This window comes from Cibotium barometz, chromosome 8 (assembly GCF_041138505.1).
Source record: "Cibotium barometz isolate CiBa-2024 chromosome 8, ASM4113850v1, whole genome shotgun sequence".
Taxonomy (NCBI): Eukaryota; Viridiplantae; Streptophyta; class Polypodiopsida; order Cyatheales; family Cibotiaceae; genus Cibotium; species Cibotium barometz.
The window spans coordinates 35,342,487-35,359,092 of NC_141053.1; the positions used below are offsets into that span (position 1 = coordinate 35,342,487).

Here is a 16,606-nt window from a genome sequence, read left to right on the forward strand (position 1 = left end):
GGTGCAAGCAAATCATCACCCAACCATGGTCGTGTCTAATCCCCACGGATCCCCTCGTGATCGACCTTGGTTCGAAACTCGAATCCTGCAAACAAACGAACAACAAACAACAAAGGAAGGGGGTGCAGGCCTGACTCACCTCCCAACCATGACAGTCGTGGGCGAGCCCACAGTCTTCAAGGCTGTCCCGAGCTAACTAGGTTGACGTACCGACCAATCTCCTCCTCGCGACGTCCCATACCGCCACGAAGCTGCCCTCGGCGGGCCTCGAGATTGCTGCCGGCCTCGGCTGCATAAAGCAGGTGCACGTCTATAGAGCTCTCACAAACTCGCGAGACTCTCTATATTACAATAACTAACCTTGGCCACCCTTTTATAGGCTCTTGGCCGGTCATCGGGCGTTCACACTTGGCCGCCTACCCGTCCATACTTGGGTGCCCGCCCGTTAGTATATCCCTAACTCAGCTCGTCAATCAGCCTGCCTAGTTCCAAGCTTCCCCAAGCCTCGAAACTAGTCTTGCATGCGTATAGCACACGGTAGATACCCACTGTGCACATGACATACTCCCCTTCCTCTAAGAGCTCACTCCTGAGCTCACTAAAAAGCCAGGGTAATCTCTCTGAAGAGAAGTCAATGTCTCCCATGTAGCGTCCTCCTCAACACGATCCTTCCACTTGATCTTGTATTCCGTGATAAGCGTATGACGCAATCTTCGTTCACGAAATCCAAGAATCTTTTCAGGTTTGTGCGGAACAAATGTCATGTCCTGGACATCTATAATTTCTTGAGGAGTAACTAACTGATCTGCTCCACCCAGTATTTCCTTAAGTCGACTGACATGAAATACATGATGAACTTTCACATGAGAAGGCAAATCCAATTCATATGCAACTGAACCAATCCGTCGTGTAACACGAAATGGTCCACAGTATCTAGGGGATAATTTCGGAGATCTACCTGTCCGTAAAGTCTCGGAATCTTTCTGAACTCGCAAATACACCATCGTTCCTTCAGAGAACTCTCTAGGTGAACGATGTCTATTAGAATAAAACCTGTCTCGGTCTTGAGCACTTCTAATAGATTCCTTTGCAACTTGTAACATTTCGTGCATATCTTGCAAAAAATTACGTGCTGCATCTTGCTGAAGTCCTAAGAATCCTACTGTAACAGGTGATCTTGGTTGAAAACCATACATAAGCATGAAAAGGACTAAACCCTGTACTCGTATGCTTAGTACTGTTATATGCAAATTCTAACATAGGAAGATAATCCTCCCATGAACTCTGTCTTTTGGATACATATGCTCGAAGCATATCCTCCAAAATCTGATTCACTCTTTCAGTCTGGCCATCAGATTGAGGATGATCTAAGGAACTCAAATTCAAAGTTGTTTCCAACTTCTCAAAAACAAGTTTCCAAAAATCACTCGTAAACTTAGAGTCCCTATCACTGACTATGTCCTGCGGCAACCCGTACAGTCTAAACAATTGCTTGATAAACTGCCGAGCTAATTGCGTAGCTGTAATAGTCTTCCGGGTCGGTAAAAATCTAGCCATTTTTGTCAAGCGATCTACCACAACCCAAATAGAATCGTGGCCTTGATGTGTTCTTGGCAATCCGGTAATAAAATCCATGGAAATACTTTCCCACTTATTACTTGGGATTTGCAAAGGATGCAAGTTGCAACAACCCAGCCTGTCTAAAGCGTTCAGCTTTATTTGCCTGACAAATCTGACACTTGAGAACATAATCTTCTACATACCCTTTCATCTTCGGCCAATAAAAAGTGTGTTTCACTAATGATAACGTCCTGTGTACCCCAGGGTGTCTAGCAGAAGGGGCGTCGTGACACTCCCTCAGAATCTTGGACCTAATGTCCGGGATCTGTGGTACACAAATTTTGTCATTACGGAATAGTAAACCATTCTGAATCATCCACTGATCTCCTGCAGCCTGAATGGTAGACTGCGCAGTCACTGAGTCTTGGTCAATCAATGAGCTCCCGTCCTGGATCTTCTGCCAAAATGGACCAAAAAAACTATCACTCCTGCAAAGCCCTCTCAATGAGACTGAAATAAGTTAGTAGAAATCTCGGTGAACGACAAAGTATTCACCTCTCTAATCCGACTAAGCGCATCTGCAATATTATTCATGGACCCTTTCCGATAACGGATCTCAAAATCAAAATCTTGCATTAAACTCTGCCCAACGAGCTTTTCTGCCTCTCAAATCATCCGCATCACACACATACTTGATTGACTGATGATCAGTCAATACCACAAACTTGGAGCCATATAAATAATGTCTCCAAACCTTGAGAGCATGAATCACAGCATAAAGCTCCTTCTCAAGGGTTGGCCAACGAGATTGAGTGTCGTCTAGCTTTTTACTTTCAAAAGCAACCGGTCTACCATCTTGAAATAAAGCAGCCCCGATAGCATAGTCACTGGCATCAGTTTCAAGAACATAAGGCCGACTAGGATGAGGTAATGCTAAGATAGGTGCTTCCTTGACTTTATCTTTCAAAAGTCTGAAGGCCATATCCAAATCGTTATTCCAAGTGATAGGCTGATTGGACTTACGTCCACGACCTTTCAATAAGTCGGTCATCGGTAGTGTGAGCTGAGAGTACTCCCGTACAGATTTCCGAAGAAACACTACAAAACCGAGAAAAGAACGAAGTTGTTTCACTGTTCGTGGTATAGGCCAATCCAAAACCTTCTGAACTCGGTCATAGTCAATGCTCAATCCATCTCTAGTGATCTTGTGTCCCAAGTAAATGATGTCGGTCATAAAGAACTCACATTTACTCAACTTAGCAGATAGTCGATTCTGTCTTAAAATAGATAAGACAATCGTGAGGTGTTTGACATGATCCTCAAGAGTACGGCTATATATCAAAATATCATCCAGGAACACCACCACAAATTTCTCCAAATGTTCACGAAAAAGATCGTTCATCATTTGCTGGAAAGTAGCTGGAGCATTGGTTAACCCAAAAGGTAATACGAGAAACTCGTAATGGCCATACCTAGTCCGAAAGGCGGTTCTTTCGACATGTCTTTCATGAATACGTATCTGGTGATAGCCAGTACGTAAATCTATCTTCGTGAAATATTTCGCTCCTGTTAACCGGTCAATTAGGTCATCTGGTCTAGGGAGAGGATAACGGTTCTTAATTGTCAGCTTGTTCAATCTTTTGTAATCTATACACATTCTCCAAGTATTGTCCTTCTTTCTCCTAAGCAACACAGGTGCACCCCAAGGTGATTTACTTGGACGGATCTGACCCATCCTCAAATAATCTTCGAGTTGTTTAGTCAACTCATCTTCCTCAGCTTGGCTCATCCGATAAGGTGGAATACTCACAGGATGAGCACCAGGGATCAAGTCAATACGATGATCTACTGCCCGTTCAGGTGGTAAACCCGATGGCAATTCCTTAGGAAATACATCTTGAAACGAATCAAGTATCTTCTGTAATTCTTTGCTTTCAAACACACTTAATTCATTCACATCCATGGAAGAGATGAGAAAAGAAGAAAGTGGAATCAATACACAATGGAAAGCGTTATACAAAGAAGAATTCATTATATTTCCAAAATCAATTGTATTTAGAAGAGGTTCCTGAAGGAATCACCTAAAATACTATACTTGGTGTCCCTATGCTGAAAAGAAAAAATATGACTAGACCAATCTATCTGGACGTCAAGAGTCTTAAACCACTCAATCCCTAATAACAAGTCTACATTTTCCAGATGCATAACATAGCATTCCAGAGTATCTTTGTAGTCCTGAATCTGGATTGGAAGCATCTCCACCTTGCGATCCCAAACTTGTCTGCCCGCAGGTAGACGTACCTCATAGGTATGGTCGATGAGTGTCGTATCAAGACTCAATTTCTGCACAAGTTTGTAGTTAACAAAGTTATGCGAACTGCGAGGGTCTAACAGAATGTGAATTTTATGGCCATTCACTTCTCCATAAACTCGAAGAAGATCATGCATGCCAAATATCTTAGAATTGAACAGACAATCAGAACAAGTACTAGGGCGAGAGAGTACAGTAATTGACGTACCTGTCAAAGACAACTGGTTAGCTGCCTTTGGCTTGGGTCCTGCGTTTGACTTGGTACCCTTTTGCTTTGGGCACTCGTTACGCATGTGTCCTTTTTCTTCGCAGATAAAACAACGTCCTTCCTTCTTGAGCTTGAAAGCCCTAAGGAGTTGTTTCTTCTTCGCTGGTGTCGAACTGGAATTCTTCGAAGGTTGGTCCGAAGACTTGCCTTCAGTCGCGTCAGCCATAGGTGCGTAGAATTTTCTTTTATGCTTGTTTTCCTGCTCGGTAAAACGGGTTTCGACTTGGAAGAGACCATCGTATCATCATAGATACGAGCTGAATGAATGGCCTCGTCCAAAGTTTTACATTTGTTATTTTTAACCTGTAATCGGTACGAGTCTGGTAAACCAGCTACGAAAAATCCCAACAGAGTAGTGGGATCCATCTTTGTAGCTTTCATCTGCAAGTCACGAAACTTCTGGAGGTAGACCTCATAAGTGAGGTGCTGCGAGGTCATGGTCAAAGCTGAAAACCGGGCAACAACATCATAATCATCCTCTTTCTTGAGGAATTCTTTCTTGAAAATATCTTCAAATTGTGCCCAAGTCCACCAAAGCAAAGCTTTGCCGGACAGGAAACCTGCTGCTAACTGTAACTTCTTTCCATCATCATATGGATGAAACTGAAAGTGAACTTGCCACTTGTGTAGCCAAGTGTCCACGATCTCCTTGGTTCGCTGCTTTTGCTCGCCCCCGAACGGTTCCGGAGTAATATTGGGGCCTAAAGCAGAAGCCAAGGTATCCATTCCCGAGAAAGTAGAGAGGGTAGTGGTCAATAGAGCGATGGAGTTCTGCAAAGCCTGCATCTGGGCTGCGATTTGTGCCTGACGTTCCGTCGAAGAAGCTTCGAGAGCTACTTTGAACTCTTGGAAATCTGATTTTGACACAAGCTCGTCAAAAAGATCGGCATTAGTGCCTTCCGTAGCCGGCAAGCCTTCGCGTTCCACGAGGGGCTCCAACTCTGATTCTTGGGTCGACATCGCGAAGAGGGTACGTGAAGAGAAAATTCGATCTTTGCACAACAAAAGTGCGAGCGAGCTTGAGAGCTTGAAAACTTGAGAACTCGAGAACTCGAGAACTTGAGAGATGTGTGGCAAGAAGCCCACTAGAGGGGTTTATAAAGGTTTCCCAAAAGCCCAAAAAAACTCGAAAAGCTAGGCTTAGCTTTAGCTTTAGCTTTTGTGTTTTTTTTCGTGAATAAATAAATAAATAAATAAATAAATAAATAAATAAATAAATATAAATATAAATATATATATATATATAAATATAAATATAAATATATATATATATTTTAATCATAGTTGTCACGGTACGAAAATACGATACCGTACGGGAATATTCGGTACGATATGAAATTTTGGGATACGGTACGATAAAATACGGTTTTTATTTTTTACACTTACAAGCTATGGAGCTTCAAGCTTGAATGTGAGGGAAGGTTGGGAGGGGAGGATTCTACAGTGCTTGAGAAACCAGTACATGGATATGTGTCTCTCCCAGTTGGATCTCCCGATTGTCTCCAAAAAAGAACCTGGATGGGTAATGCAATACCAAAGGTCTCCTAGTGTAGCGTTTATGACTAAGGGACCGTCCTTGCACAAATACGAGGAGTGCATCTAGGGTGATAAGTTTAGGGACTCCTCTCTAGATCAAAATGGCCATGTCCAAATGTTCTCCCTTGTGCATAACTTGAGAATCTAATTGTCTAGCCTACCTATACCAGGGATCCCCAAGTGATGTAGCAAGATTCTCTCATCCTACCAATCAAGTGTACACTACCAGTCTACCTCGCCAGATTTTTTAGGTCTCTCCACAACTCCATATGGAATACTGAGTGGACACGAAAGTTGCGAAGTATTGCGAGCATTTGGGATCTTCGTAAAGCAGGGTTTCTATTTTTTTTAAGCATTTGGAATTTTTTTTCAAGGGAAAAAAAATTTTGGGGGGGGGGGAACCTAACTCGTACCGTACGATATCGTACGGTATCGTACCGTACGACTCGTACGTACGAATAGGTTCGTACGCGTACGAGAAACAACTATGATTTTAATATATATATATATATATATATATATATATATGGATATATATATTCTCTTGTCTTAAAAAAATAAAAAATAAAAACCTTGGAAACCTTAGAGAGGGGAGGACTTTTAAACCTTTAAAAAAAAGTAAACTCCCCTAAAAGAAACAAAAACGAAAGCACTAAAAACGATGCTTTCCTTACGTGTTTTTTTTCTTCGCTTCCCTCCTGGCGCCTGGATTAGCCCGCGCGGGCGCATGCAATCGTCACCATCCGCCCGCGCGAGTCGTCCTGCCGGCGCCTTGCCTGCCGTCGGTTGTTGCCGGTAGCTGGGCTTCACGCCACCCTGCAGTATGCACAGAAAAAACAGCAAGTTTTTTAACACATACCGTTCTTCGACCCCTTCTTCTCTACCTACCGACTTGCTCGTTCACGAGGTATGCTCTGATACCACTGTCAAATCCCCACGGATCCCCTCGTGATCGACCTTGGTTCGAAACTCGAATCCTGCAAACAAACGAACAACAAACAACAAAGCAAGGGGGTGCAGGCCTGACTCACCTCCCAACCATGACAGCCGTGGGCGAGCCCACAGTCTTGGCTGTCCCCACCGAGCCATGAGCTGAGCTAACTAGGTTGACGTACCGACCAATCTCCTCCTCGCGACGTCCCATACCGCCACGAAGCTGCCCTCGGCGGGCCTCGAGATTGCTGCCGGCCTCAGCTGCATAAAGCAGGTGCACGTCTGCACTAGATCCAGGCTCCGAGACCATAGAGCTCTCACAAACTCGCGAGACTCTCTATATTACAATAACTAACCTTGGCCACCCTTTTATAGGCTCTTGGCCGGTCATCCGGCGTCCACACTTGGGTGCCCGCCCGTCCATACTTGGGTGCCCGCCCGTTAGTATATCCCTAACTCAGCTCGTCAATCAGCCTGCCTAGTTCCAAGCTTCCCCAAGCCTCGAAACTAGTCTTGCATGCGTATAGCACACGGTAGATACCCACTGTGCACATGACAGGTCATCTGCATCTGAAACCTCCCTCGAGCTAGGGGCTAAGGCTCACTCAAAACATATCTTGGCGTCCCATACCACTAGTGCTTGCCCGTATAGGCTGTTGGCAAGACTATCTGTGAGCTGTCGTGTCCACGGCAAGAGTATGACACCTCTTGGTCTAGCCATAGATCAATTGTCAAGCCATAATGATAAGTGACTAGTGTTGCGATAAAAACCAATCCAATCATAAATAGCCAGTCGGTATACATGGATTTATTAATTAACCCTAGCCACCTCTATCAGCCTGCTTTCCGTAATCTCAAGGCTCCCTTAACATTGCCAAATGAGGCCCTAGGATTAATATTAGGTACGCAACAGGGATTTGGGAAGCAATTTACTGTGGTTAGTAATGATTCTAATTGACTCTAAGCTGTGATGCTATTTAATGTTTGTTGGCACTAACAATTTTCATTGTCCTGATTGCCGTTTGGTTTCTCCGTGTGCCAGGGGTGCTATGGAGAACAAAAGTTTGAATGTAAGCTTTTTTGCCTATCTCCAAGTTAAAATGTTGGGGAACTAGTGTTTGTTTTGTTTAGCGACTCAAACAAGCATCCTTATTTTTTCCCAGATTTTCAATTCTAGACTAGTATTGGCTTCTCCAGAGACTGCTAGTGATGCTGATTATGCTGCAATCCTTGGTGTTATCGGTCATGAGGTTGGTATAATGGGCTGGTTACTCTTTTATTTAGAAGCTTTTCCCAAAAGGTTTTACTAGTTATGGATACATTGCCTTATATATGATCTGTATTGATGTATGCTTACTGGTCTTTGGTTGTATGTGGCATTCGGCTTTTTGCTATTGGACCTCAGTACTTCCATAATTGGACTGGTAACAGGTATGCTATGGTGCTGTGTTTTCAATTGGGGCCTGGCATATGTTCTTTTCTTGTTAGTATTGGCTATGGCTTATGAGTATATTTGTGGCTTCCTGAGCTTGGTTCCAATTTCTTGTTCAATGAGTTTGTGGAGTCCATTACAGCTTACAGAGGGTTGCGTATGTTGATGATTGTAGGGTTACATGCAGAGATTGGTTCCAATTGAGCCTAAAGGAGGGGCTCACTGTCTTCAGAGATCAGGTAATTTGATTCACTAAACCTAGCAAATGTAACACATAAATTCCCTGACCCCGGGCCGCCGAACAAAAATAAGGAAACATATCTTCTTGATCGTAAGGAGATTGAAAGATTTGATTGCGTTATATCTACAGGAGTTCTCCTCCGACATGGGTAGCCGAGCTGTAAAGCGCATAGCTGATGTGGTGCGACTTCGCATATCTCAGTTTCCACAGGTATGTGCCTACTTTCAATGTTCTACTTTTGGCTGAGTCTACATGGGAACATCCATCTTAGGCATTCCCATCAATGAGTCTACATGGGAACATCCATCATAGGCATTCCCATCAATGCCCTCAATGGCCGTAACTTCACCTCTCTCCTGGCTTGTGTCAAATCCACGATTGCTGAAGAAGGCAGGGCATGTGTAGATGTAGGCAGTGTACATTCATACTCTTCTGCTTTGATGGCTGCAGGATGCAGGTCCAATGGCTCACCCTGTCAGGCCTCATTCATACATAAAGGTACGAGAACTGATAACTGAAAGTTCTGAAGTATGAAGTAGATTATCTTCTTCAGAGTCGTTGCTTTTTAACTGAGGTTGTTTTGCTCATATCTTATGGTTTTGGCCCTGGACAGATGGATAACTTCTACACAGGTAAGAGTGGGCCCGCATCCGCCACTTTCTTCTCATGAAGTCAATACAGAATTTCTTTAACTGTTTCTTCAGTGTATTGTGGTACTCACCTCTTGTTTTTTTGGACTGGCTATCACTATAACAATCTGGTTTATGGCTGATTGTCAAAACAGTCACGGTAAGGGGTTTTAACTTTTGCTTTTGTTGATCCTTTGCAAACTTCATATATGTTCGAGTACAGCTCTATAATATATTATTCTTTTGTTTCATTTGGTGATGCTTTGGCGGTGCTGGTGGCCATTGACACAGGTCTATGAGAAGGTATACTGGGCTTCTAGGCAGAAAAGCTTTCCCATGGTGGTTTCATCAATGATGTCTAATCATTTCAGTATCTACTTGTCTGTGGCTAGGGTGCAGAGGTTGTTAGGATGTATCAAACTCTTCTTAGCAAACAGGGATTCCGGAAGGTATTTTTAGAAGCCATGATCACTGTACTTGAGTCCCTCGAAACCTTGGAATCAACATGCTATAAAATTGACCTGGATGCAGCAAGAGAAAGCTGAGTTTTGATACCTTTGTACTTATTTTCATGTAGGGGATGGACCTTTATTTCAAGCGTCATGATGGCCAGGCGGTGACATGTGACGATTTTTTTGCTGCAATGCGAGATGCCAATAGTGCAAATTTGGCAAACTTTGGATTATGGTATGTATAAGTTCTATCTTATAATTGCTTCAAGGGAGACCTACTCTCTTCATATAAGTTGTTGGTTTAGTTTTTGAACTCTCTTCATATAAGTTGTTGGTTTAGTTTTTGACTGGAGTGAATCTTATGAGCAGGTATTCTCAGTCTGGAACCCCCGTCCTGACTGTCCGCACTTCATATGATCCTGCCGCTCACACATTCCAATTGACATGTCGGTGCGTACACCCTACAATCTGAACATGTGACTTAGTAGGGCTAGTCTGAATGATGCTTTTATCCATTGGCTGACAATTTTCTCTCATGCAGACAGGAAATACCGGCTACTCCTGGGCAACCCAGTAAGGAACCGATGTTGATACCTTTGGCTGTTGGGTTATTGGGTAATCAAGGGCAAGATTTACTCCTTACTTCCGTTTATGATGGAGAGTCATTGAAGTCGCTTAAGAGCGAAAGTGGTGATGGCACAACGACAGTGGTTCTTCGCGTGGAAAAGGTCTGACCTGTAAAGATTACTTCTTACCTTGTATGCCTTTTGTTCAAGGATATGTTACAGTGGCAAGTACTACGGATTGATTTCAGGCAGAACAGCAGTTTGTGTTCATGGATATTCCTGAACAGCCGGTTCCTTCTCTGCTTCGTAGCTTCAGCGCACCTGTGCGACTAGTCTCTGATATCACTGACGAGAACCTTCTCTTCCTTTTAGCTCATGACTCAGATGAGTTTAACCGGTTTGTAGTCTAGTACCTCAGTTTTACCCATTGGTCCTTCAAAAGATGCATATTACCATAAGATTGCCCTGTGTGTGCTGTAAAACTTTGTTTAACTGATATCCTTATTGTGCAGTTGGGAAGCAGGACAAACCATGGGAAGGAAGCTGATCCTTTCCCTAGTCAGCTCTGTGCAGAATGACAAGAAGCTAGTGATTGATAATGGATTTGTCAATGGACTGCGCAGCATTCTCTGTGACTCAACCTTAGACAAGGTAAATGTGTTTGCAATCTAAATTGATTCCTTCCAAGCAGCCCTTTCTCTGCAATGATAAATGCAATCTTTTTGTGCAGGAATTTGTTGCAAAGGCAATAACCCTCCCGGCAGAAAGTGAATTGATGGATTTGATGGAAGTGGCTGATCCTGATGCAGTTCACACAGTCCGTCGTTTTGTTGTAAAGGAGATTGCCTCAAGCTTGCGCCAAGAGTTTCTTGATGCAGTATGTGCTGGATATTTCAAACCTTTGGGTGTAACCTCTGGGTTTTCTGCTTACCCTTGATGGATGTGATGTGATGTGTTATTGTGCAGATAAATGCTAATCGTAGCAATGAGGCATATGCTTTCGATCATGAAAGTATGGCAAGACGGGCTTTGAAGAACGTTGCCTTAGGTAACTGGGATGGCTTTTGTCTTTGTGTTTCCATCAGAAATTTGTATTTTCTAAGATTTCTTTTTCCTTAGGTAACTGGGATGGCTTTTGCCTTTGTGTTTCCATCAGATATTTCTATTTTCTAAGGTTTCCTTTTCCTTCGTGGGTGAACAGGCTACCTTGCATCTTTGAATGAGCCCGAGACGACAGATCTGGCCTTGAATGAGTACAAGGCAGCAACGAACATGACGGAACAGATTGCAGCGTTGGCAGCCATTGCTCAAAATCCTGGGGAATTGCGTACTGAAGTGCTGTCCAAGTTTTACGAGCAATGGAAAAGAGACTCTTTGGTAAGATAAAGAAGCAAAGCTTTGTAGAGAGCGAGTGTGGGATTTACTGTTTTATGAAAATCTCTGGCTTGTTTCAATGCTGGCGGGAATCAAAACTGGTGCTGCTGTTTGTCTGTATGCAGGTTATCAACAAATGGCTTGCTTTGCAAGCTATGTCAGACATTCCGGGCAATGTGAAGAATGTGAAAAACCTGCTAGATCATCCTGCTTTTGATATGAAGAATCCAAATAAGGTATGCCCTCTATATGTGTGTTAGGCGTGTTACGGAGTGCTTGATTCTTATATTAACTTTTTGGCACCACAGGTTTATGCACTTGTCGGAGGGTTTTGTGGATCTGCAGTTAATTTCCATGCAAAAGATGGTTCAGGTTATCAATTTCTTGGTGACATGGTGTTGCAGCTGGACAAGATTAATCCCCAGGTAGAAACCATGGTGATATTAGTGGGAAGAATTTCTTAGCAACTACTAGTTTTTTGGGATGAAATGTTTAGCATGTGCTAGCAATTACACCATTCTCCTTGATCTGAACTTTTGATTTCTCAGGTTGCGTCTCGGATGGTTTCATCTTTTTCCAAGTGGAAGAAATTTGATACTTGTAGGCAAGAGCTTGCAAAGGTTCTCTCTCTCTCTTTCTCTCTCTCTATCTCTCTCTCTCTCTCTCTCTCTCTCTCTCTTTGTGTGTGTGTGTGCGCCTGCACATGAACACAACACGCTGCCACCTCCATTCTTTTCCGCTCCATTAATTTAAGCTTCACATGTACCACTTCATGACACATCGTAGCAAATCTTTGTAAGGCAGACTGTGCTGCCAATCTTGCTGTTTTTGGCCTGCCTTCGTAAAAGACAGGACTAAGTAATCATTCTCATTTTTAGCCTGACAACTGTTAGAGAAAGATTTGGTGGGAAATCTCTCTCTCTCTCTCTCTCTCTCTCTCTCTCTCTCTCACACACACACACACACACACACACACACACACAAAAAAAAAGGCAGGCGCTTATAGAGAAATCTCTTCTCGTTCATTTTCTTGCAGGAACAACTAGAACGCATTGCGAAGGCAGATGGTATCTCAGATAATGTTTATGAAATCGCATCAAAGAGTTTGGCGGCTTGAATCTAGAAAAGTTGATGTTGCGGAAAGGGCTTGGCTACATGGAGTATGTGCTATCTACATGTGGCCCTTTGGAGTAGTGAGTGATGGAAATTCTGCTATAAAATGAGGCAGTGGACTTATAAACAGGGATTGTTAAAAGCAGTGTTTACAGGAAGTCATCGATAATGCCATAAGGATGCTGGTTGCTGCTACATTTCTATGTGAATGGTGGTTTCAAACGTATATAAGAAGAGACCATTAGAACTAATTTTCTACATCTGAGCTTTCTTTGTAGTGCACTACCTCAGCTTCTAATTTTCTGTGCCAAGGGTGGCTATACACCGTCAAGGGTCTGTGTGACCAGATGGGACGAGCTGCAGTGGTGACTCACTGGAGTTTGTGTAACACCCTAAGAAGTGCAAAGGTGTATTCTGTGAGTGTGAAAACAAAGGAACATAGCTATTTAAGTTCTACATGAAGGAAAAGAAGATCCAGATGATACGCTACAAGATGATCTGAGAAAAAAGATCTATAGATGTGTTGATGTTTGGAATGCAAGAACCTTGGTTGAAGGTGGGTTTTAGGGTATGCTACAGAATGCACACATGCGCATTGTGTGTGTGTGTGTGTGTGTGTGTGAGAGAGAGAGAGAGAGAGAGAGAGAGAGAGAGAGAGAGAGAGAGACATTTGACTTTTGCAGAAGGCGAAAATGGCCCATGAGACCCAAACTTAGCAAAAAGTCCATATCGTCCTTGAACTAAATCCAAGTTGTAGCAAAAGAAAACATTCAAGAAAACATCCTACTAACCATTTAGTTAGTAGATTTGTGATGGCGAGTTCAAGTAGGGTTTGGGTTTTGTTTTTGTATTGGCTTGAGAACTAACAAAAATCTTAGGTTGTCGACTCGTCTTCTTTTTGAGCTGCTTTGCTTCTGGCTAAATTTGTAGGCTTATGCTCCAGTTGCATGGGAGTTGATTTATTTGTAATCCACATCTTTTGTGCCTTGAGTGAGTTTGACTTAATTTGGATCCCATTCTCATAGAATTTGGCACAATTATTTATTACTGCATGTGTACCTTGTGAAGCTTTTGGCAATTAGTAGCTCTTAGTCAATGATTGGTACAGTTTCAAGTACTACTTCTCCATCCATGTATCATCCTGTTGGTAACACATCCACATCAATTTGAAAGGCCTTTAATTATTGCCTAATTTTGTTTTCCTTGATGTCTTCTGTGACCTCTAATTATGTGCGCTCTCATACCACCGCATTAATGTTGCTGACGGCCTTGTGCAAGTCTTGCTTCATCTCTTTTGACACCTAACAATTTCCTCTTTTTGTGGGTCTCAACTGATTGGCTTGTTTAGATTTCTAGGGCTGCAAGACTTTCTAGTTTATGCAGATGTCAGAAGTCTTCTCGGTGACACCAAAGCACTTGCATAGGTAAGCCCCAGCATGCTTGAATTCCGTGTGAACCCACTCTTAAAGCCGCATGTGAAATTTTGTTGATGTTATATGGTTTAAGTTTTTACATGGTAGTGGATCTCAGTGGCAAGCATCGTTTTTGGCTAAAATTTTGAGATTTCCTAAAAGTTCAATGCTTTTTTGTGGGGAGCCCTTATGATAAGTACTCAGTTAGTTTATATACGCTTAGGGTTATCCTTTATCATTACATGAGGTAGTGACGGAGGCAAACTGATATAATTTCCAACGAAATTTGATATTCTTTTTATACATGACTATTTATTGCATGAGTTATGTCATTAAAAAAGTATTTTTTTCTTATTCCTTTTAACATTGTACGGAATGATTTTACCCTTTTAGAGTGACTAACCATTTGAAGAATAGAGAACTTCTATTTGAACGGTTGTCAATTTTCCAAATTTCTCATGCTTTACAAAAAAAAAGGGGTATAGAACATAGTAGATCTTTGTTATTTTTTTTTCCCGGAAAGAAGGTCCTTCTATTAGTTAACAAAAAAGAAGCATCCTCAAAGGCTAGGTACAAGCGAGGATTAAAGAACGAAATAAGGGGGAAGGAGGCACTTATTCTTTCGCTGGCTCCTATATGAGGAGGATCTTATACAAGGGGTGGGGGAGGGAATAAACACATAGGTGGTCTGTAGTGCCAAGTGGACTACCACCCCTATCTGTGAGAAAAGGACGAGGTCGCCAAAGCCTCCCTATGCTTTTGCATACGGTTAAAACCACCTTGAAGTTCCCCCATTGTTTGTGGAGGATATGAATGATGTTGAGCTAGATGGTCTTGATGGCCAAAGTGTGGGTGCCTTCAATGGCTTTGTTGAATCGAGTTCTCCAGACGCTATAGATCTCTCATCTCTAGCTCGAACAATAGTGACCACTATCGAGATGTGAAGTTGAGAGACTTGAACCCTACCTTCCTCAAGCCATGACCCATCGGCCTGAGTGGCCCAAGCCACAATGCTCCATGTAATAATACCACTACCACAAAAATAGGGTGATCCTTGGAGGTCGAAAACTGTTTCAGAGCCTCTTCTTGAATTCTAAGAGCGCGGTGAGAGGCCTTGAGATTGCCATTGTCTTGTTGTCGAAGTGTCCTCGACCTTTGGGCATTTGTATCTTAAGGTTGGTGTATGCAAAGAATAGGTACCCAGAGTCTCCTCGTTTGCAAGATCACACAAGGTCCCTCTATTGAGTCCCTATTAGGTGCCGATGGGCCGGCTCTCCCAAATCCATAAATGCCAGAGCCTCTCCTTGGCCACCTTGGTTGGATGCCACTCATTTCCATGGAGTCCGATCATCCTCACCCTCTATAACGTGCACATCCCTTGAAGTCCTCCAAGAGGGACTGATGTCACTAATTTGTGATGAGGTCCAATCGAAAAATGCGGAGCTCTTGTTCGTGCCATGAATTGCTATGAGAATATCATGCCTTGTAAACACTCCCAGTCACTGCAGGGAAAGAGGATTAGGGATCGGGGTGCTGTCGTCTTCCAACACTAAGCTCTTGGTCAACCACTTTGGAGGAATGATAAGAGTCAATGTCGAGGCTGAGTTTGTCTTTGCCTCGAATCCTAGTCAAGTCTCCGACCTGAGCTAGTGGAGGAAGTTTAAATGTAAGCCAATCCAAAGAGACCTAGCAGGTCTTTGCTCAAAGCTCCCCAAGATATATGAGGCTGAGCGCCTACCATGTGATCACTAGGTAAACGGAGCAGGGGGTTTAAAATCAACGGTTGTCGAAGCTTCTTCTCGGTGGCTATCGAAACTAACTGTGGGAGGGTTGGCCTAAGGTGATCTCAAGCCAGTAATAGGTTGGTTGTAAATCCATGCCCAAAAGTTGGGCTAAAGCTGTGGGCCTGCATCTCCATGAAAGTCCATCTAGAGCTCTGTGGCCAAGGGTTCCCCAAACTCAATGTATGGGCTAAAATCTTGGCTAGGAGGAAACCCTTCCATGGCACTTTGGAGTGCTAGAGTTATGGGTTATGGCATAGTTATTGTATATTATTATAGGAGAGTACTTTTCCTTTATGTATGTACTCTTACCTTTTAGTTGTATGGTTGTAGAGAAGAGAAGAAGATGGAAGAAAATTTAGCCATCTATCTCTCTTGTGCCTTGCACTCTCTTGTGTGTGTTTTCTTGCAAGGAACTTAAGCTCTCCGTCTCCCCCAAATTCTCTTTATGGTATCAGAGCTTCGGTTCGTGTGAGCTAAGTGTTAAAATATTGCATCTCTATTTATGCTGTCGTGGAGTCCTGTCGGCCTGTTTCCTACAGCCGACTGCTTCATGCACAAGAATATAAGAGTTGCTCTCTTTTATTCATTTAATCATCATTCACTGCCCTATTTGCTGGCTCTTGTACTCTGTAACCTCAAGCTAATAAAGCTCTAGTTCTTGCTTGCAATCTTTCTCTCATGTTTATTTGCTTCGGCTTGTGCACATTCTTTCATGGTATCATAGGCCTAGGCTTTGGCTGTTGCACAATCTGCTTCTCTCCATTTTTTGCTTCCCTAGATTCTCCAGGTTGTAGATCCTTCAAACAGTGGTTGCGTTTCTTCTTTCTTAGCTGTGTTTTTTGCTCTACAAGCTCTCCAACTGCTGTCGGCCAACCCCCAGGATGCGTTCTCTTCTACAAAGGCAAGTGGGGAGGAGGTCTAGCTGTAGATTCAATAAGTGCATCAGACAAGTGGTACATTAGCTCATCTCCCTCTTCCTGTAGGAGGTTCTCGAT

General features: G+C 43.0%; 1 protein-coding gene across 1 annotated transcript in view; it reads left to right on the forward strand.

Moving 5' to 3' along the window:
- Window positions 1-12,970, forward strand: part of LOC147636196 (Peptidase M1 family protein) — a 45,434-nt gene extending 32,464 nt beyond the window's left edge. The window contains exons 12-33 of the mRNA XM_086801626.1: window positions 7,651-7,678; window positions 7,772-7,858; window positions 8,014-8,039; window positions 8,216-8,279; window positions 8,411-8,491; window positions 8,732-8,779; window positions 8,895-8,913; window positions 9,066-9,070; window positions 9,202-9,213; window positions 9,303-9,359; window positions 9,488-9,597; window positions 9,732-9,812; window positions 9,904-10,090; window positions 10,177-10,325; window positions 10,441-10,579; window positions 10,659-10,805; window positions 10,895-10,976; window positions 11,130-11,305; window positions 11,428-11,538; window positions 11,611-11,727; window positions 11,851-11,922; window positions 12,339-12,970. Coding sequence (XP_086657752.1) covers window positions 7,651-7,678; window positions 7,772-7,858; window positions 8,014-8,039; window positions 8,216-8,279; window positions 8,411-8,491; window positions 8,732-8,779; window positions 8,895-8,913; window positions 9,066-9,070; window positions 9,202-9,213; window positions 9,303-9,359; window positions 9,488-9,597; window positions 9,732-9,812; window positions 9,904-10,090; window positions 10,177-10,325; window positions 10,441-10,579; window positions 10,659-10,805; window positions 10,895-10,976; window positions 11,130-11,305; window positions 11,428-11,538; window positions 11,611-11,727; window positions 11,851-11,922; window positions 12,339-12,419 — 1,879 coding nt within the window. The 3' untranslated portion in view covers window positions 12,420-12,970. The remainder of the gene's footprint in view (window positions 1-7,650; window positions 7,679-7,771; window positions 7,859-8,013; window positions 8,040-8,215; window positions 8,280-8,410; window positions 8,492-8,731; window positions 8,780-8,894; window positions 8,914-9,065; window positions 9,071-9,201; window positions 9,214-9,302; window positions 9,360-9,487; window positions 9,598-9,731; window positions 9,813-9,903; window positions 10,091-10,176; window positions 10,326-10,440; window positions 10,580-10,658; window positions 10,806-10,894; window positions 10,977-11,129; window positions 11,306-11,427; window positions 11,539-11,610; window positions 11,728-11,850; window positions 11,923-12,338) is intronic.
- The last annotated feature ends 3,636 nt before the right edge of the window (window positions 12,971-16,606 follow it).